The sequence below is a fragment of the Taudactylus pleione genome, unplaced genomic scaffold (genome assembly GCF_031769625.1).
Source record: "Taudactylus pleione unplaced genomic scaffold, aTauple2 ptg002371l, whole genome shotgun sequence".
Taxonomy (NCBI): Eukaryota; Metazoa; Chordata; class Amphibia; order Anura; family Myobatrachidae; genus Taudactylus; species Taudactylus pleione.
The window spans coordinates 37,509-59,016 of NW_028286759.1; the positions used below are offsets into that span (position 1 = coordinate 37,509).

General features: G+C 47.4%; 1 protein-coding gene and 1 pseudogene across 1 annotated transcript; both read right to left on the bottom strand.

The window, feature by feature from the left end:
• Positions 1–2,327: 2,327 nt before the first annotated feature.
• The window catches only part of LOC148431366 (uncharacterized), a 66,401-nt pseudogene continuing 47,220 nt past the window's right edge, over positions 2,328–21,508 (bottom strand).
• Positions 9,355–21,380, bottom strand: LOC148431367 (oocyte zinc finger protein XlCOF29-like). The gene is made up of 5 exons (XM_088466061.1): positions 21,315–21,380; positions 10,501–10,650; positions 9,901–10,092; positions 9,567–9,643; positions 9,355–9,447 (listed from the first exon to the last, which is right to left on the bottom strand). Exons 2-5 carry the CDS (start codon positions 10,564–10,566, stop codon positions 9,435–9,437), a joined length of 348 nt encoding a protein of 115 aa, XP_088322187.1. The 5' UTR covers positions 10,567–10,650; positions 21,315–21,380; the 3' UTR covers positions 9,355–9,434.

Below are 21,508 nucleotides of genomic sequence, written 5' to 3' on the forward strand. Positions count from 1 at the left end.
TGTACCCATTACACCACATTATACACAGGTCCTCGTACCCATTACACCACATTATACACAGGTCCTTGTACCCATTACACCAAATTATGGGCTTTACTTACTGTACATTTGTAGTTTTTTTCCCCACACATTACATTTCTTGTTTATTGAACATTACCATTAAATTATTATGTATCACCCTCTCCCTCATTCCCCCACACCCCGCCTTTTCCTTTATACACAAGTTATCACTAAACACAGCAGTGAGGCAGAATTTTCTACATCAGAGTCATTTTATTGCAAAATTACAAGAATATAGTTTCCTTCTGTAGTAACACTTGGAATGTTATTTATTGAATATTTAATACTACAGATTACTATAATATTGTGTGAATGTTTTGCTGCTAGAATAGTGCAAGAAAAGCAGATTATAAACAGAGCAGCTGCTGTATCCTGCAAACCTGGGGGCAGACACACAAGCAGCAGATAATGTGGGTGGTGCTGGAAATCTGTAACTAAAGAAAATTGTAGCTGCAGCACAGAGTATTTCAGTTAATGTAACTCCATTACAACTATGATCAGACAAGACTGACATGGATACAGCTAGGTAACAGAACAGAGTAATGATGTGAGGCTCCCGGCATACTGTAGTGACGCTGTGCTGTGCACCTGTATATAGATAACAGATCATACATCCAACGCTCAGAGATGTGCAGCATCCTGGCATTTTCCATCAGGTGGGGTCTGTACGTATTAGGAGCCATCCATGAGGAATAGCTGTCCTGGCTTTCTCTCTTTGGTATAATATGGTCCTTACATTAATGATGAGAGTAACATCCTGCACATAATAGTCCTGTAATGTCCAGTTACTCATACAGAGCAATTCCTGTTATTATTCATGGCTTGTGTACAATGTGTAATTTCTGTATTACTCATGTATTATAAGCTGCAGGATATGATACTCGCACAGTGCTGTCATTCCCTCCATGGCACACATACAATAGAGATGACATATTATCTAATACATATGTACTAACAATATACTGATATATACCATGATAGGAGGTAATAACAGGACAGGTCAGTGTATCCATGCAGGTGCCCATCACAGAGCAAATCCCCAACACCAGAGCGGTGTCACAGTGACAGGAGACAGGAGAGAGGGGCACACGTGTAAGACAAAACCTTTCTTGTTTGGGTATGAGAAATGGACACTAAATCAGTCACAAGAAAAAACACACACAGGTCTTGCGCTGCTAGGAATAGTATCAAAAGTTTAATAAAATATCAAAATATTAAATAATAATAAATACATATATATGGCACATAAATATAGGAACTAAAAATAAAGGAAAAAAATATAATACAGCATCATAACATAGATTGAAATGAATATCTAAACCAGAAATCCAAATTCTCAATTGTAGCAATCAAACAATGTATCTCTTCATATGAAAAGAAACGTAGTATCTTATGTTCGAATCAGTCATGTATCCCCTGTGAGAGAAAACAAATAGATCTATTTGTGGTTTGAATTAATTCCTTGAATAAGGCAGGGGGCTCACTTAGCGTACTGATAAGTCCCGTTGGTAACAGCTGATGTAAACACTCCCAGTTATAACATATTCTGGGATCCTGATATCTGCCGTAATAAAACTGGGCTGGATGTAATCAAAAGACAATCGTCACACTATAACTAGCGTGTGTTCACACTGTATTTCCAAGTGGATAAGCAGTAATAAGTACCTGGTCCGTCCGAGCGTCCTCGGAACAATGCGGGGACCAGAGCTCCACTAGCGGCAGTGTCCGAGTGAGCGGTGGCTGTCCGGATCAGCCGGGTGCTCAGCCCAAGAAAGAGCAGCAGGTACAGATGAGCCCTTGAATCAGGCCCTCAGTGTGAACACACGCTAGTTATAGTGTGACGATTGTCTTTTGATTACATCCAGCCCAGTTTTATTACGGCAGATATCAGGATCCCAGAATATGTTATAACTGGGAGTGTTTACATCAGCTGTTACCAACGGGACTTATCAGTACGCTAAGTGAGCCCCCTGCCTTATTCAAGGAATTAATTCAAACCACAAATAGATCTATTTGTTTTCTCTCACAGGGGATACATGACTGATTCGAACATAAGATACTACGTTTCTTTTCATATGAAGAGATACATTGTTTGATTGCTACAATTGAGAATCTTGGATTTCTGGTTTAGATATTCATTTCAATCTATTTTATGATGCTGTATTATATTTTCTTCCTTTATTTTTAGTTCCTATATTTATGTGCCATATATATGTATTTATTATTATTTAATATTTTGATATTTTATTAAAATTTTGATACTATTCCTAGCAGCGCAAGACCTGTGTGTTTTTTCTCGTCAATTTATTATTGAACCCTCACAGTAAGTTCCTCTTGGCCTTACAGCGCTAGGAATATTTATTATATATAATCTATCTAGATTGTGTCGACAGCGCTCTGTTTAAATATTTTACTAAGACAGTCACAGTATAAAGATACTAAAAGCAAAGTTAGGAAAAAGCTAAAACACAGAACAATAAATAACTGCATAACAAGAAACTAGGAATACAAAGAGCTGGTGCAACCCCAATATATACCTATAATCACCGGTACCTAAAGTGACAGAGTAATACAGCTTTACGTCAGTTTATATCCAGTTCTGAATGAGTAATTGTCTGACTGACAAATACCGACCCGGCTTATGTCTGACGTTTGTTCTTCTGTGGCCCTGACCTCGGCTTGTACCCTGGTCTATAGCTGACTGCCCTGTCCCTATCTCTGTTATTTTCTCCTGCCAGCTGTGGCCTAGTGTGACCAGTCCGTGAGACACAACTCACCCTCATGCAGAAACCTCTATACTTCCTTGTGACATCTCTGGTAACATCAATGTTTCCACAAAATCACGTCTTACACCAAATCACTAGATCTTACACCTAGGCGATCACAGAACATGTGCACCACCGAGAGGGCAACTATTCCAGCTTTACTCAATGTACTAAAACTTTCAGGTCAAAAAGTGTGGTAAATACTAACAAACAAGCGCCACACGCAGCTGTGTTACCCCACATGGACGTCAGACAGGTCCATGTGGCGTTTGGTTTTCTCACTCGTTACCAAACTCTTTGGGCAAAATTTACTAAGTGGAGGCTTGACGGCGGTTTCTATTCTATTCTAAACCCCGAGGGTTTGGTGGCGGTTTCTATTCTATTCTAAACCCCGGGGGTTTGGTGGCGGTTTCTATTCTATTCTAAACCCCGAGGGTTTGGTGGCGGTTTCTATTCTATTCTAAACCCCGGGGATTTGGTGGCGGTTTCTATTCTATTCTAAACCCCAGGGGTTTGGTTTTGCAGCAGTTTCTAAATGACAGCCCTGTTCTATTCTATTCTATAATGTGTTTTGACTGTGGTTTGGCGGCAGTTTTGCTATCTGCAGATTTACTGAGGCCAAAACCGCTGCAAAACTGCCATCAAAACACAATATATATATCAAAATACCAGGACCAGCAGCTTCCTGTGTCCCAACAATAATTACATTATCTAATAATGTATAAATTACATAAGTGATCATGATATTAATGTCCTTATCTTTTGGAATAGTGTAAATAGTAGGTTACAGAGGATGTAATTAGAAGGAACCAGACATCAGACTGCTGTAAGGAGATTAGAGATTCATTTACCAGGAAACCCAACCAGAGAACACTGGATTCAGTGAGATAACATCAGAGGTTACAGATGTCATTATATCGCCCCATCTCACACCATCACTTACAGCCCAGTCATCACATGATGTCATAGTTTCCCACTTTCCATATTACATCCCCAGCACATTGTCATTGTGACAGATTAGGTATGTCCCTATATTACATCATGCGATCGTGTTACTTTACAAATAGGCCAAGAGCACAATAATATTCTAATACAGAGCTTCCCAAACTCCCCCTTTACAGGCCCGGGTTTAAGGATATCCATGCCTGAGTCCAAATGGTTAAATCAAACTGACTGAGGCACTAATTAAGTAACTTGTGCTCAAGCATGGATGTCCTTAATACCCAGCCTGTAATATCAGAGTTTGGGAACCTCTGATCTGATAGAATAAGTAAACTGACAGCCATTACATGAGGAACATGTTGGAGCCCTATGTTGGTGACATCCGTGTGGATATATAATAAAGTGTAATATATTAGTATATAGGGGCTTATTCAGCAGAGGACACAATGATGATAGTTACGCAGATAGAGCGAATGTTTGCCATCACACCTGTGTATAAGTCACACTGCGCACACACAGCGATCACATTGCGATTACGGACGTACAGAGGAATACATCACATAGTGAGTGGCAGGGTGACAGCGTTTGGGGGAGGTAACAGGGGGTGGACAGAAAACTGCAGGCGTGTCTGTCCGTGTGATCACCATCATGCAGGTGTGTGTGTCCGTGTGATCGCCATGTCATGGGCGTGTATAAATTAGCCATAGCGATAACAGCTGCAGCATGAGACCTCTTTACGTGTCAGGAGATCTGCAGTGTTTGCGGCTGGTCAGACCTGATGTAAATGCTGCGTAACTGCTTGATGTACGAAGATGGTAGTGATGATTACACAGGAGGGCGACATTGGAGGATAATGAGAAGGCAGCAGTGGGCGTGGTTATGGCGGCTGTGCCTCGGCATTAGCATATATTAGTACCTGCGATCTGTAAGAGGCTGCAGCTGCATTTGCTTAGGCTGCTGAATCAGGCCCATAGTGTGATAATGCAAATGTCATTTACCCTTCATCAAGCAGGGACAGCAATCTAGGCTAACATTGTATTTATGCTTGTTCTGATAATTCCCAATGATATTACAGTACTGCAAATATCGCCGAAGTTTATATATATTTCTAGACGCTCATACACATTGTTTTTCTGCTGTGTGACGTTTCTGATGACTTAAAAGAGCTGATTGCTTTGTAAAACATTCCCCACACTCAGAACATGAAAATGGTTTCTCACCTGTGTGAATTCTCTGATGTCTAACAAGAACTGATTTGTGTGTAAAACATTTCCCACACTCAGAACATGAAAATGGTTTCTCACCTGTGTGACTTCGCTGATGTGTAACAAGATATGATTTAACCGTAAAACATTTCCCACATTCAGAGCATGGAAATGGTTTCTCACCTGTGTGAATTCTCTGATGTGTAACAAGATCTGATTTCTGCGTAAAATATTTCCCACACTCAGAGCATGGAAATGGTTTCTCACCTGTGTGAATTCTCTGATGTCTAACAAGATCTGCTTTCTGTGTAAAACATTTCCTACACTGAGGACATGGAAATGGTTTTTCAGCGGTATGAGATCTCTTATGAGAAGCAAGTATTGAATGACATGTAAAAGATTTCCCACAATCGGAACATGAAAATGGTTTCTCACCTGTGTGACTTCTCTGATGTGTAACAAGATGTGATTTCTTTGTAAAACATTTCCCACACTCTGAGCATGGAAATGGTTTCTCACCTGTGTGACTTCTCTGATGTGTAACAAGAGCTGATTTCTGTGTAAACCTTTTCCCACACACAGGACATGAAAATGGCCTCTCACCTGTGTGAGTTCTCTGATGTTTAACTAGATCTGATTTCTGTGTAAAACATTTTCCGCAATCGGAACATGAAAATGGTTTCTCACCTGTGTGAACTCTCTGATGTTTAACAAGATGTGTTTTGTGTGTAAAACATTTCCCACACTCAGAACATGGAAATGGTTTCTCACCTGTTTGACTTCTCTGATGTGCAACTAGATCTGATTTCTGTGCAAAACATTTCCCACACTCAGAACATGGAAATTGTTTCTCACCTGTGTGAATTCTCTGATGTTTAACAAGAGCTGATTTGTGTGTAAACCATTTCCCACATTCAGAACATGAAAATGGTTTCTCACCTGTGTGACATCTCTGATGTATAACAAGAGACGATTTCTGTGTAAAACATTTCCCACATTCAGAACATGAAAATGGTTTCTCACCTGTGTGACATCTCTGATGTATAACAAGTGCTGATTTGTGTGTAAAACATTTACCACATTCAGAACATGAAAATGGTTTGTCACCTGTGTGAGTTCTCTGGTGTGTAACAAGATCTGATTTCCGTGTAAAACATTTCCCACACTCAGAACATGGAAATGGCCTCTCACCTGTGTGACTTCTCTCATGTACAGCAAGTGCTCCCTGCTGTAGAAAACATTTCCCACACTCAGAACATGAATATGGTCTCTCACCTGTGTGAATCTTTGTATGTCTAGTAACATCACTTTTCAGAGTAAAACATTTTCCACATTCAGAACATAGAAAAGGCCTTTCAGCTGTGTGAACTCTCTTCTGATGTATAGAAAGACTGATCTGTTTGGTAAATACTTTCCCACATTCAGAACATGACAATAGTTTATCACCTGTGTGATCTGAGCTGTGTGCAACACTACTGGGATAACCAGGGGAATATTCCTCATGGTTAGAGGGATCAGATGATATATCTACACTGTGAGATGCTGGATGTACACTGGGGATAATGGGGTTTTCTCCTGGAGAGTCCTGTGAGAAGTTATCATGATCTAGGTCACAATCTGGAGATAATATGAGACGTCTCCCCGAGTTATTCCTGCTGCTGTGTCCATCTGCCGGAAACAGAATAATTATATGGGAATTAGCGCCCCTGCAGAACTATACCATACTGTGTAACTATAATAAGACGTCCCCAGTTGTATCCCAACGTCTCCAAACAGTCAGTGGCCGAGATTGTGGGAGCTGCCGGAGCAATTCAATTCAGCGCGGTGTTAAGTCAGAGAATGCCAGTTCTCACGATTTAACCTGGGTATTTAGCAGTGAGAACTGGCATTCTCCGACTAAAGTGTGGCTGTGAGGCTGTTAGTGCTGTGTTAAGCTGTCAAACAGCAGTGCAGCCGAAGCTTTCATCGAATTTCTCCTTGCACCCTCAGAAAGATTGCGCTATAGTGAATGGCGGCCAATGACTTCATCATGTATTTGGTGAGGTTTTTTTTCTTGAGGAGGTTTAAGTTGTAGCAGTAACACTGGTCAGGGAGTAATCACTAAAAAAGACAAAGGGGGGGGGGTTGTACCAAACCTTACAGAAGGTTTGTGGAGTAGTTGCCCTTAGCAACCAACCAGCTTCTGTCATTTTACTGACTGTACTTTAAATGATAGCTAGAAGCTGATTGGCTGCTGTGGGCAATTTCTCCACTGTATCTCTCTCTAGGGCTTCATACATTTCCCCATGATTCACTCTTTTATGACATGCTGTGTACGATGGGTGTAACATCTGGGCTTAAACCTCTGATTTGCTGCACTGAATTCAGACACCTTACCTATAAAACTACACTGTAATGGTTGTTACACAACCATTACTACTAACAGAGAGCAGAGTGGTCTATACATTATCTCACACACAGGTCATACTAGCTGCACCCTGATGTGTCCTCACACTCTCCGGATCTCCATCTCAGTATGTGTAAGAGTGCAGGCATGGTCTATACATTATATCACACAGAGGTCATACTAGCTGTATCCTGCTGTGTCCTCACACTCTCCATATCTCCATCTCAGTATGTGTAACAGAGTGCAGGCATGTTCTATACATTATATCACACAGAGGTCATACTAGCTGCATCCTGCTGTGTCCTCACACTCTCTGGATCTCCATCTCAGTATGTGTAACAGAGTGCAGGCATGGTCTATACATTATCTCACACACAGGTCAAACTAGCTGCATCCTGCTGTGTCCTCACACTCTCCGGATCTCCATCTCAGTATGTGTAACAGAGTGCAGGCATGGTCTATACATTATATCACACACAGGTCATACTAGCTGTATCCTGCTGTGTCCTCACACTCTCCGTATCTCCATCTCAGTATGTGTAAGAGTGCAGGCATGGTCTATACATTATATCACACAGAGGTCATACTAGCTGCACCCTGCTGTGTCCTCACACTCTCCATATCTCCATCTCAGTATGTGTAACAGAGTGCAGGCATGGTCTATACATTATATCACACAGGTAATACTAGCTGCACCCTGCTGTGTCCTCACACTCTCCATATCTCCATCTCAGTATGTGTAACAGAGTGCAGGCATGGTCTATACATTATCTCACACACAGGTCATACTAGCTGCATACTGCTATGTCCTCACACTCTCCGGATCTCAATCTCAGTATGTGTAACAGAGTGCAGGCATGGTCTATACATTATATCACACACAGGTCATACTAGCTGCATACTGCTATGTCCTCACACTCTCCGGATCTCAATCTCAGTATGTGTAACAGAGTGCAGGCATGGTCTATACATTATATCACACACAGGTCATACTAGCTGCATACTGCTATGTCCTCACACTCTCCGGATCTCAATCTCAGTATGTGTAACAGAGTGCAGCAATGGTCTATACATTATATCACACACAGAACATACTAGCTGCATCCTGCAGTGATCTTCATTTCAGTATGCGAGATACACCAGACGGTGTGGGGAGGAGACTGGTCAGATACCTGGGCTGGTAGCACACAGTGACATGATGTGAGGAGGAGAGCAGGAGTATAATAGGGGCTAATGGCTCCTGATATATGAGATACACCAGAGAGTGTGGGGAGGAGACTGGTCAGTTTTCTCGGCTGGTAACACACAGTGACATGATGTGAGGGGAAGATAAGGAGTATTAATAGGGGCTGATGGCTCCCGACTCCCCAACTGGGCAGACATTTACCCCATTAGTTTGTAATGACAGAGGAGGGTTTAGAATAATAGGATACATAGAATAATAGATTGCTGCAGTGACTGAGCATGGAGAATATGTCAGTTTTTTCTATAAAAAGTGGTACTCACCTGTGCTGATATCTGTAGGGATTTCCTCCTCCTTACACTGCTGATCACCACTCACATACATCTCTTCTTCTCCCTCTATATCTTCTACCTTCATATCAGTCACATACGTCTCTTCTTCTCCCTCTATATCTTCTGCCTTCAAATCAGTCACATACGTCTCTTCTTCTCCCTCTGTATCTTCAGCCTTCATATCAGTCACATACGTCTCTTCTTCCCCCTCTGTATCTTCTATCTTGATATCAGTCACATACGTCTCTTCTTCTCCCTCTGTATCTTCTGCCTTCATATCAGTCACATACATCTCTTCTTCTCCCTCTGTATCTTCTAGCTCATTAGTCTGAGCTGTACCCTAACCAAAATGTTTTTTTAATGTTTGATTTAATTGAGAATAAAATGTAGAATATCAATGTATGAGAGACAAACAGCAACAGATCATATAGTGACATTGACTTTGGTATATTGGTGAGACCCTAAATCCCATCTACCTGATGCTCCTGTGGGGTCCTGTGATTCTCCTCTGTATAATCCTGTGAATAAAGAGGACGGGGACATATCTCTGGGGTATTTCTGTTACTGGGTCCATCTGTAGGAGACACACAGTGACTGCGTACATTGTATATATGTGATTATCAGGTGATGAGTGTATAGAGGGGGCCCCCATACCTGCTCTCCCCTGTACAATAAATTACAGTCTCCTCTTACCCAGTGATGTGAGGGGCCTGTGATTCTCTTTCATTACGTCCTTGAACAGACCCATGTTCCTCTATATATTCCTCCTCCTGCATTGAGACATAGTCAGTGACATCCTGACAACTTGTAGGAACATGACACAAACAATGATACAGTCATCACCCAGACACATCCCCTGATGTTACTGTATAATGTCCCATTCCCAGCAGTCACCTCTCCAGTCATCACCCAGACACATCCCCTGGTGTTACTGTATAATGTCCCATTCCCAGAAGTCAACTCAACCAGTCATCACCCAGACACATCCCCTGGTGTTACTGTATAATGTCCCATTCCCAGCAGTCACCTCTCCAGTCAGCAGCTGAATGATCTTGTTGGTGAGATCCATGATCTTCTGTTCATTGTAGATCTCATATATCAGTGACTGAGGTGGAGTCACCGTGATGAGGCTCTGGGTCCTGCTCAGTCCTCCCGACACACGAGGATGGCTGCTGGGTGTCTCACACTCACCGGATGTCTTCTTCACTACTGTGTAATCCTGTGAATTGGGGAAGACACCAAACATCACTACATACACTCTCACCGCACCAGTCATATCCCTGTATTATTACTATATATATGTGATGTCACTGTGACACTCCCAGATCCCCTCACCTCCCTAGTCGTGTCCCTGTATTATTACTATAGATGTAAGTGATGTCACTGTGACACTATCAGATCCCCTCACCTCCCCAGTCATGTCCCTGTATTATTATTATAGACATAAGTGATGTCACTGTGACACTCCCAGATCCCCTCACCTACCTAGTGATGTCCCTGTATTATTACTATAGATATAAGTGATGTCACTGTGACACCCCCAGGCCCTCTCACCTCCCCAGTCATGTCCCTGTATTATTACTATAGATATAAGTGATGTCACTGTGACACCCCCAGGCCCTCTCACCTCCCCAGTCAGCAGGTAGATGATCTCCAGGGTGAGATGTAAGATCCTCTCAGTCCTGTGACTCATGTCCTTGTCTATCCTCAATTAATCAGTGAGAATATAGAATGTGTGATGTGTAATAAAGACTCTGGTTCCTCACAGCAGGACTATCTAGGAATAAATAGAATAAATATCACAGAGAACACATGTAAAACTGTCAGACATGTTACACTGAGTGACCAGTAAGTCTCCCCTTTCCCCCCAGCCATAGAGCCCTGGTTAGAGTCCGTCAGAGGTTCCTGTGACCCAGCCCCATAAGGGTCCTCAGAGGCCGTCACACAACGCTGTACTGTATAAGGTTACACCAATGCTCCTCTCCTGGCCGGGGGTCTTATTCCTCCCAGACACAGATTTGGTGCAATTTGCTCCACGTGAATCTTTTACAGACACATGAATTAGGGATTTGGGGACTTTTCACTTTTGTTTTACATTTATTCCAGAAACTGAGAGAATCTGAGACTATACTGAGGTCATACAGATAACAGGGGTGTGAGGGGAGAGTACACAGGAGAGCAGAAGGTGTGCAGATATGGGGAGAGGGGAAGTAACGTAGGAATACAGAGCACACAACAGGGGGTGTAACAGCTCTACAGAGGTAGCAGTAACACAGGGGAGGGGAACAGAAGAGGTTAATAACACAGGGATAGGACAGCAGGCAGCCCAGGGGACAAACAAAGGGTTAAGCAATACAGAATCCCATCAGTCACTCTGCACAAATGATGAAATGACAAATGACCGCACCTCAGATGTATGTTACATGTGTGACCAGCCTGCCGGCCGAGTGTGTGCAGCGTAGGGTGGGGTGAGACATGTCCTGGGAGATAATCAGTGACACTCTGAGGATCTGGGGACTGTCACAGCCACTGGCTGTCTCTGAGAGTCTCTATTGCTCAGGGTAACAAGAGGCCCTGACAGACAGTCTCAGGTCAGGGAGTGCAGCCCTTTGTTACATGGCCTGTCTGTATCCTTCTCACACATCCTTCCCCAGCTCCTGTTATGTATCATCTGGTATATACAGTACATACATGTTATACCCATTATGTGTTATTCCCACACCACTCATTACTGTTATTATTACTCTACAGCTGCTGATATAACAGGACACAAGAGGCTGCTACCCCTGTATAATATTAGTAACAGGACACAACAGGCTGCTCCCCATGTATAATAAAAATAACAGGACACAACAGGATGCTCTCCCTGTATAGTAGGACACCACATGATGCTCCCCCTGTATAGTAGGATACAAGGGGCTGCACCCCCTATATAGTAGGATGCAATAGACAGAAAACCCTATAAACGAGGACACCACACGCCGATAACCTTGTATAGTAGGACACTACAGGCCACACCCCCTGTATAGTGTAGAACACTGCAGCCTGTTCTCCCTGTATATAGGACACTGCAGGCTGCTCCCTTTACATAAGGGTAGAAACAGGCTGCTCTTACTGTATAGTAGGACATCATAGGCCACTACCACTGTTTATTAGAGCTCAACAGGCCACTCCCTTGTATAATAGGACACCACAGGCTGCTCCCCCTGTATAAGGCACCTCAGGCCACTCCTCCTGTATAGAACAACATAGGATGTTCCCCCTGAATAGTAAAGCGAAACAGGCCATAATAAGCACCACAGGCTGCTCTCCCTGTATAGTAGGATACCGCAGGCTGCTCCCACTGTATAGTAGGACACCACAGGCCACTCGTTCAGTATAGTAGGGCAACACAGGCGGCTTCTCATGTATAGTAGGACACCACAGGCTGCTCCCCCTGTATAGTAGGATACTACAGGTCACTCCCCTGGTATATAAGGACACCACAGGCCGCTCTCCCTGTATAATAGGACACCGAAGGCTGCTCCTCCTGTATAGCAGGACACACTGACACCGCAGTCCACTCCACCTGTAAAGTAGGACACCGTAGGCTCCCAGTGTATAGTAGGACACCACAGGCCACTCGACCAGTATAGTAGGGCAACACAGGCCACTTCCCTGTAAAGTAGGACACCACAGGCCACCCCCCCTGTATAGTAGAGTGCAACAAGCTAATCCCCCTCTATATGAAGGCACCACAGGTTGCTCCCCCTGTATGGTAGGACAATACATGTTGCTTCCCCTGTATAGTAGAGTGCAACAGGCCGCTTCCCCTGTATAGTAGGATACCACTGGATGCTCCCCCTATATAGTAGGACACTACAGACTGCTCCCCCTGTATAAGGCACCACAGTAGGACACAATAGGCCGCTCTTCCAGTATAGTAGGACATCACAGGCCGCTCCCCCTGCATAGTGTTGGACAAAACATGCCGATCCCCCTGTGCAATAGGACAATGCAGGCTGCTACCACTGTATAGGACACCACAGGCCACTCCCCCTGTATAGTAGGACACCACCGGCAGCTCCACCTATATAGTGTAGGACACCACAGGCCACTCCCTCTGTACAGTAAGATGCCATTACTTTCTGCCGTTTGACACAGCAAGGTTGCATTTTTCGCGCTTCAGTTAAAAAACTGTTCTGTCATGTCCTTTCTCCCTTATATAATAATTCTACCACATATAAGTGTGTGGTGAGATCTATTTTTCCATGCTGAAGTATCACTAAACAGTTCCCACAGCTCTTTATATTATTACAACATATCAGTCTGTCGTAACAGCTGATTTAATCCCCATTATATATCACTGCAGTCCCTTATCCTCTAAATATTAATAATATAGCGTTCTGACTAGGCTGTTTTAGTGGGCCAATTTCAAAGGGCAGAATGCACCCTGCCCCTTTGGCGGTGCCCTGTTGGCAAACCGCTAAAACAACATGCTGGGTGGTGTCCCCAACTGCAGACTGCAGTGACCCTCGGGAGGGAAAAATTGCGGTGCAGCGCTCACCGCTGGTGAATATTCACAGAGAAGGGAGAGCCTAGCTGGGCAAGTCCCCAAGAGTGATGAACAGGGGGCGCATCATGCCCCCTTTGCAGGCGAGCGCTTGAGTGACATACCTCTTGCCGGACCTAGAATGAACACTAATAATACCACATATCAGTGAGTGCTGGAAGCTGTTATTCCCCCTCATATATCACTGTATGGTCCCCTCTCCCCTATATAATAATAATACCACATATCAGTGTGTGCTGGGAGCTGTGTTATTCCCCCTCATATATCACTATACAGTCCCCTCCCCCATATATACTAATAATACCACATAGTGGGCCTGATTCTAACCCGCTCGCGAGCGCTTTCCGCTCGCAAACGGGTCGATGGTGCCGTAGTGGGCATGCGCACGACGGAGGGAGCTCCGTCGTGCGCATGCGCGAGACCCGACGAGCGACGGGGAATCCGTCGCTCGGGGTCTCACACCAAAGGGGGCGTGCTGTCGATGGTGAGTGACAGCACGCCCCCTTTGGTGGGCGTGACGGGGGCGTGGCTGCCAGACGGAGGCGTTCCCATGGGAACGCCTACCGTCTGGGTCCGGCCCCACTGACATCACTAGTGATGTCAGTGGGAGTGATTTTGGCTCTGATAGAGCCAAAATCACTCCAGGGCTTCCGGCAGCGAGACCCTACCACAGGGTCTCGTCGCAAGCCCGATGGTCGCGATGGTCTTGACGATCGCGACCATCATCATGGACGCTCGATATAGCTGTGGGTGGTAACCCACAGCTATGCGAGCGTCCGAGAGGCCGCTCCATTTTTAGGTAGGAGGGCACTGATTCAGAGCGAGCGCTCTGGTCAGAGCGTCCGGCTCTGAATCAGGCCCAGTGTGTGCTGGGAGCTGTGTTATTCCCCCTCATATATCACTGTACAGTCCCCTCTCTCCTATATAATAATAATACCACATAGCGTGTGCTGGGAGCTGTGTTTTTCCCCCTCATGTATCACTGTACAGTCCCCTCTCTCCTATATAATAATAATACCACATAGTGTGTGCCAGGAGCTGTGTTATTCCCCCTCAAATATCACTGTATGGTCCCCTCTCCCCTAAATAATACCACATATCAGTGTGTGCTGGGAGCTGTGTTATTACTTCTCATATATCACTGTACGGTCCCCTCTCCCCTATATAATAATAATATGATATGGTAAGAACTTACCCTTGTTATCTCTATTTCTACGAAGTCCATAGGGTTCCACAGGATACCTTGGGGTATAGGTGTGACGTCAGTCGCAGGGCACCAAAGAGTTAAGCTTTCAGCCTCCCAGGATGCACCAGGTCCCCCTCCTATACCCCGCCCCCGGGCCAAGGCACCTCAGTTAGTTACCAAGCCATAGGCCGGAGGAGGAGAAGGAAGAGAGAGAACAAAGATCTGGACACATACAAGAATCACATTCTCACCAGAGGGAGACGGAAAACCGGTGACCAGAGCAAAGCCCATCTGCAGCACAGGTGCGACAGGGCGGGAGTCCTGTGGAACCCTATGGACTTCGTAGAAATAGAGATAACAAGGGTAAGTTCTTACCATATCTCATATTTTCTACTTCAGGATCCATAGGGTATCCACAGGATACCTTGGGGATGTCCCAAAGCAGTATCCTTTAAGGGTGGGGACGCTCCTGTGCAGAAAGGAGAATCCGCCGCCCGAAGGAAGCATCCTGAGAGGCGAAGGTGTCAAACCTGTAATACCTCACGAAGGTATGGACAGAAGACCACAAAGCAGCCTTGCAGATCTGAACTGCCGAGGCACCACGTCGAGCTGCCCACGAAGGACCCACAGACCTAGTGGAATGAGCCTTCAGAGAAGGAGGGACCGGTAGGCCTTCATGAAGATAAGCTTCAGAAATAGCCATACGGATCCAGGCTGCCAAAGTTTGCTTTGAAGCAGGCCAACCCTTTTTACGGAAGCCATAGAGGACAAACAAAGCGTCCGACTTCCTAAACGAAGAAGTGCGGTCAACATAAGTCCTTAAGGCCCGCACAACATCCAAAGAGGCCTCACCCACGGAAAGACCCGGTGAGTTAAAGGCCGGAACAACTATTTCTTCGTTAACATGAAACTGGGAAACAACTTTGGAAAGAAACTCGGGCCGAGTGCGGAGCACTGCCCTGTTCCCATGAAAAACCAAGAAAGGGGGTCTACAAGAAAGAGCCCCTAACTCAGAAACACGTCTGGCCGAAGCAATGGCCAGAAGGAAAACAGTCTTAGCTGTTAGCCATTTAATATCCACTGAGCCCAGTGGTTCAAACGGCGGTCCTTGGAGAGCCCTCAGGACCACAGCCAAATCCCAAGGCGCCACAGGTGGAACAAAGGGCGGCTGAATACGGAGAACACCTTGCATAAAGGTGCGCACATCCGGGATTGTAGCAATCCTACGGTGAAACCAGACAGATAGGGCCGAAACCTGTACCTTCAAAGAAGCAAGGCGAAGCCCATGATCTAGTCCCGCTTGCAGGAAGGCGAGAATCCGAGACAGACGAAACTCCCGCGGTGCATAACCTCTTGGTCGACACCACTGGAAGAACGTATGCCACACGCGATGGTATATCCTCACGGAAGACGGTTTCCGAGCTCGTAACATGGTACGCACCACAGAGCTGGAAAACCCCCGGGACCTCAGCATGGCCATCTCAACAGCCACGCCGTCAAAGACAGCCGAGTCAGGTCCGGGTGAAGGCAAGGACCCTGAGACAGAAGGTCCGGTCGTAGCAGCAACCGCAGAGGACTGTCCACGGACAGACCCTGAAGGTCTGAGAACCAGTGCCGTCTGGGCCACGCGGGAGCTATCAACAGGAGCGTCCCTCCTTCCTGTTTGAATTTCCGGATTACCCGTGGAAGAAGGGAGACCGGAGGGAACAGGTATGCGAACCGAAACGTCCACCGGACGGACAGAGCATCCACCAGAGACGCCCCTTCGTCTCTTGTGCGAGACCCGTACACCGGCAACTTGTTGTTGTGCCGAGACGCCATGAGGTCGATTTCTGGAAGACCCCACCTGTCCACCAGTAGTTGAAAAACGTCCGGGTGCAGGGACCATTCCCCTGGATGAACGTCCTGGCGACTTAGAAAGTCCGCCTCCCAATTTAGCACTCCCGGGATGAAGACCGCTGATATGGCCGGAAGATTGCGCTCCGCCCAAACCAGGATCCGAGAGACCTCTACGAGAGCCGCCCGACTGCGAGTTCCTCCTTGCCTGTTTATGTAGGCCACGGTGGTAGCGTTGTCCGACTGGACCTGCACCGGGTGACCCTGGAGAAACCGCTGTGCCTGCAGGAGAGCATTGAAGACCGCACGGAGTTCCAAGATATTTATTGGAAGCTCCGCTTCTGTCGGCGTCCACCTGCCCTGGAACAAGTGTGGACCCGAAACTGCTCCCCAGCCCCGAAGACTGGCGTCCGTTGTCAACAGGACCCAATTTGGAACCCAGAACGGACGTCCCTTGTTGAGGTGGGTCGTCTTTAACCACCATGCAAGGGACAGGCGAACCTCCGGGGTGAGCACAATCATCTGGAACTTCAGAGACTGAGGCAGCCCGTTCCACTTGGACAGGATCAGGTGCTGCAGAGGTCTGGAGTGAAACTGGGCGTATTCCACCATGTCGAACACCGACACCATGGAGCCCAGTAACCTCATCGCCGAGTGTAAGGACACCCGGCGGCTGTGCAGACAACTGCGCACCCTTGACTGTAAAGCAGAGATCTTGTCCTCCGTCACGAAGATCCTTTGCTGTCCCGAGTCCAATAAGGCTCCAAGATGCAGAATCCTCCGAGACGGGATTAGAGTGGACTTCTGCCAGTTGATTAGCCAGCCGTGCCGTTGCAGCAGTGCAATGGTCAGGTCCAAGTGGTGTAACAGGAGCTCTGGAGATCCTGCCACCAATAACAGGTCGTCCAAGTACGGCAACATGCGGACTCCTTGCAGCCGCAGAGAAGCCGCCATGACCGCCATCACCTTGGTGAAAACACGTGGTGCTGTCGCCAGGCCAAAAGGTAACGCCCGAAACTGGAAGTGGTCGCTGCGGATTGCAAACCGAAGGAACTCTTGATGGCGCAAAAGAATAGGGACATGCAGGTAAGCGTCCTGTATGTCCAATGACACCATGTAGTCCCCATGTTCCAGCGCCAGAATGATGGACCATAGGGTCTCCATCCGAAACTTCGGGACCCGCAAAGACTTGTTGAGTGCTTTGAGGTTGAGAATCGGACGATATGACCCATTGGGTTTCTGTACCAAAAATAGATTTGAATAGAAACCCTGGCCCCTCTGGGAGAATGGAACAGGCACTATAACTCCAGCCTGGAGCATAGTGTGCAATACCTTCCGCAGCTCCGTAGCCTTGTTCCGGTCTGATGGTAGACCCGTGGTGAAGAATCGAGCCGGGGGTCTGTGCCGGAAGGAGAGGGCGTACCCGTGGGAGACCACCTCCAGAACCCAAGTGTCTGTCGTAGTGAACGACCAACACCGGGAGAACTGCAGCAGGCGGCCTCCCACCCTGGGATCCCCCAAAGGGAGGCCCGGACCGTCAGGCCGCAGGCTTGTCATCTGGCTTGGGGGCCGGACGTCTGGTACTCCATGCCTGTTTCCGGGGCTTGACCGATTTCTTAGGGCCAGCCTGTCGAGGAAACGACTGTGGTTTGGGCCTGCCCTGGGCCCTAGATGACCGAAAGGACGATGGTCCAGAACCAGAAGGAGCAGCGGCCGACGGGAGACAAGCAGATTTGGCTGCCGCCAGCGTGGCCACAATCTTATCCAGATCCGGACCGAAGAGAACTTCTCCGGTAAACGGCAACGCTTCCAGACCTTTCTTGGAATCTGCGTCCGCCTTCCAGGATCGCAGCCACAAGGTGCGACGAGCAGCTACCGCTGCTGAAGAAATTCTAGACACCAGAGTACTAATGTCTAGAGCCGCCTCGTTGATGTAGGTGGCCGAATCACGGAGATTGCCAATCAACTCCGCCTGTTCGGCCGGACAGTCGGATTCAAAAGAAGCCTCTAATGAATCCGCCCAGCGCTCCATCGCTCTGGCAACCCAGCAAATGGCCATAGCCGGCCGTGCTGCCCCCCCTGCAAGGGAATAAGCGGACTTCAGGCAGATTTCTACCTTGCGGTCCGTAGCATCCTTAAGGGAGGACATGGATGGCATCGGCAATGTGGCACTACGGACAAGACGGGTCACGTGAGAATCCACCTGTGGAGGGGATTCCCACTTAGCAAAATAATTATCGGATAAGCCACCGCCAGGCATCTCTGCGGCTGGTATCTTTTGCCAGGTTGTTTCCACGCCTCCTCTAAATGGTCCACCAACTGACCCGAAAGAGGAAAGACTGTGGCATCGCCCTTCACATCTTTGAAAAGGCATACTTAGATTGAGCCGCTGGGGGAACTTCGTCCTCAATCACCAAGGCTGTGCGGACCGCCCGAATAAGTCCAGGAATATATACTTTGGACTTAGCATCAGCGTCCTTAGTATGGAGAGTTTCCTGATCGTAAGGATCCAGAATCTCCCCATCATCAGACGTCCCTTCGTCATCCTCATAAGGAGCGGACAGAGACGCCACCGGCCTTTTATGAGGCCGCATCACAGACTCCCCTTGCAACACATCCGACAAGTGCTGTACAGCACTCGTCAGGGAGTTAACCCACGCTGGCTCCTGAGAACCCGGGAGCGGGGAAATAGGGAGACTGTGGGGTACCACCAATTGTCGTGGGAACCCCTGCATGGGTGACGACACCACAGACTGCTGGGACAAACCCATCGGAGTAAACGCGGGCTGCGGAGCTAACTGGCCCACTAAAGCTGTTAACGCCTGAGCGAAACAAGCCCAGGGCGGCTCCTGTACCAGTGCTGTAACCGTAATAGGCCGCGCCATGGACAAACACTGTCGGCAAAGGCCCTCCGCGCTACCCTCCCCCTCCGCTAACGGTACTTTGCACGTTGTACACTGTAGCCGGAGGGGAAAATCACTTTCAGACATGATGGCACCACGTATGTGACCTCTCTCACCAATTAAGTATTAAATAGGCGAGAGACCATCCTGCAGCACCGCACTGCAAGGGCTTTAGCAGAAAGAACAGGGGCAGTAATAAAGCTGACAGTTTTGAGAAGATAAAGTTACAGGCAGCAGCGCTAGCACAGTCACATACAATGCAGAGAAATAACAATTCCTGCACTAACAGCGCTGATCACTCAACTACACAGACACAGGGCCTGGTAGGACACAGCGCTGCATACACAGACCTGAGCCACAGCGGAGGAGAGGTATGCTGGGGGACCCAGACCACGATGCTTCCTTCCAGGCTTCCAGCAGCGTTCACCATGCGTTGCAGAGAAGATGGCCGCCGAGGAGCAGAGAGAAGCTGGCCTGGGGGAGGAGCGCTGACACAGGACCAGTCAGCACAGTGCAGAGAGGGCTGTGTGCAGCGGGGGAGGCGCCGGCTGTGAGACAGGGAAGGCGCGCTCCCCTGGCATGCATTTAACCCCTGGGACGCCGCAGCGCTACCGCTCTGCTGCGGTCCGCTGTCCCAGGGGGTAGTGGAAAGCGCAGGTTCAGTACCTGGCTCCACGCTGCAGCCAGTCCCCTGAGAGCCCCCTGCCTGGGGACTTAGGACCATGTGACCAGCGGGGACCCACCGCGGGACCCCGCTGCTTATCTTTGTCCCCCTTGGATCCGGCCATGGTCCGGAACATCTGGGGTCACCGCTAGCTGTGACCCCAGATGCTCACCAGCATCCCCGGATCGGTACCGGCGTTCTGGTAGCGGCGGGGGTGTAGGGAAGACAGCATGGACGTCAGGACTGACTGTCCATGCTGTACATCCAGATGTGCAGCCACAGCTGCACTGAAGAAAGCTTCAGGGGCTCTTCTAGCCCCCACTCCGACAGGTGCACCCGACGCCGGCCGGGCACCAAACTAAACTGAGGTGCCTTGGCCCGGGGGCGGGGTATAGGAGGGGGACCTAGTGCATCCTGGGAGGCTGAAAGCTTAACTCTTTGGTGCCCTGCGACTGACGTCACACCTATACCCCAAGGTATCCTGTGGATACCCTATGGACCCTGAAGTAGAAAATTATAATAACACATATCAGTGTGTGCTGGGAGCTGTGTTATTACCTCTCATATATCACTGTACAGTCCCCTCTCCCCTATATAATAATAATACCACATATCAGTGTGTGCTGGGAGCTATATTATTCCTCCTCATATATCACTGTACGGTCCCCTCTCCCCTATATAATAATAATACCACATATCAGTGTGTGCTGGGAGCTGTGTTATTCCCCCTCATATATCACTGTACGGTCCCCTCCCCCCTATATAATAATAATGCCACATATCAGTGTGTGCTGGGAGCTGTGTTATTCCCCCTCATATATCACTGTACAGTCCCCTCCCCCCTATATAATAATAATACCACATATCAGTGTGTGCTGGGAGCTGTGTTATTCCCCCTCATATATCACTGTACGGTCCCCTCCCCCCTATATAATAATAATGCCACATATCAGTGTGTGCTGGGAGCTGTGTTATTCCCCCTCATATATCACTGTACAGTCCCCTCTCCCCTATATAATAATAATAATACCACATATCAGTGTGTGCTGGGAGCTGTGTTATTCCCCCTCATATATCACTGTACAGTCCACTCTCCCCTATATAATAATACCACATATCAGTGTGTGCTGGGAGCTGTGTTATTCCCCCTCATATATCACTGTACAGTCCCCTCTCCCCTATATAATAATAATATCACATATCAGTGTGTGCTGGGAGCTGTGTTATTCCCCCTCATATATCACTGTACGGTCCCCTCTCCCCTATATAATAATAATATAATATATACAGGACACGTTACCTGGCTCCGGCTGTATCAGGAATATCTATGACAAAATGGTAGCTAAAGCCCCTGTGGCCCCGCCCCCCCCTGCTCTGTGATTGGGAGACTATAAGAACATGGCCGCCGGTCACCGTACATGAGGACACCATTACACTGTACAGCTGTTACTCTAGTGATGAAGATGTGAGCGGCAGGTGCAGGTGGCTGCTAGT

Excerpts from the sequence above, each read along its gene's own strand:
- LOC148431367 (XM_088466061.1), bottom strand. The coding sequence starts at position 10,566 with ATGAGTCACAGGACTGAGAGGATCTTACATCTCACCCTGGAGATCATC. Across the intron at positions 10,093-10,500 it reads TCTACCTGCTGACTGGGGAG|GATTACACAGTAGTGAAGAA; the intron begins GTGAGAGGGCCT and ends CCCAATTCACAG. Across the intron at positions 9,644-9,900 it reads TTCAGCTGCTGACTGGAGAG|GAGGAGGAATATATAGAGGA; the intron begins GTGACTGCTGGG and ends GTCTCAATGCAG.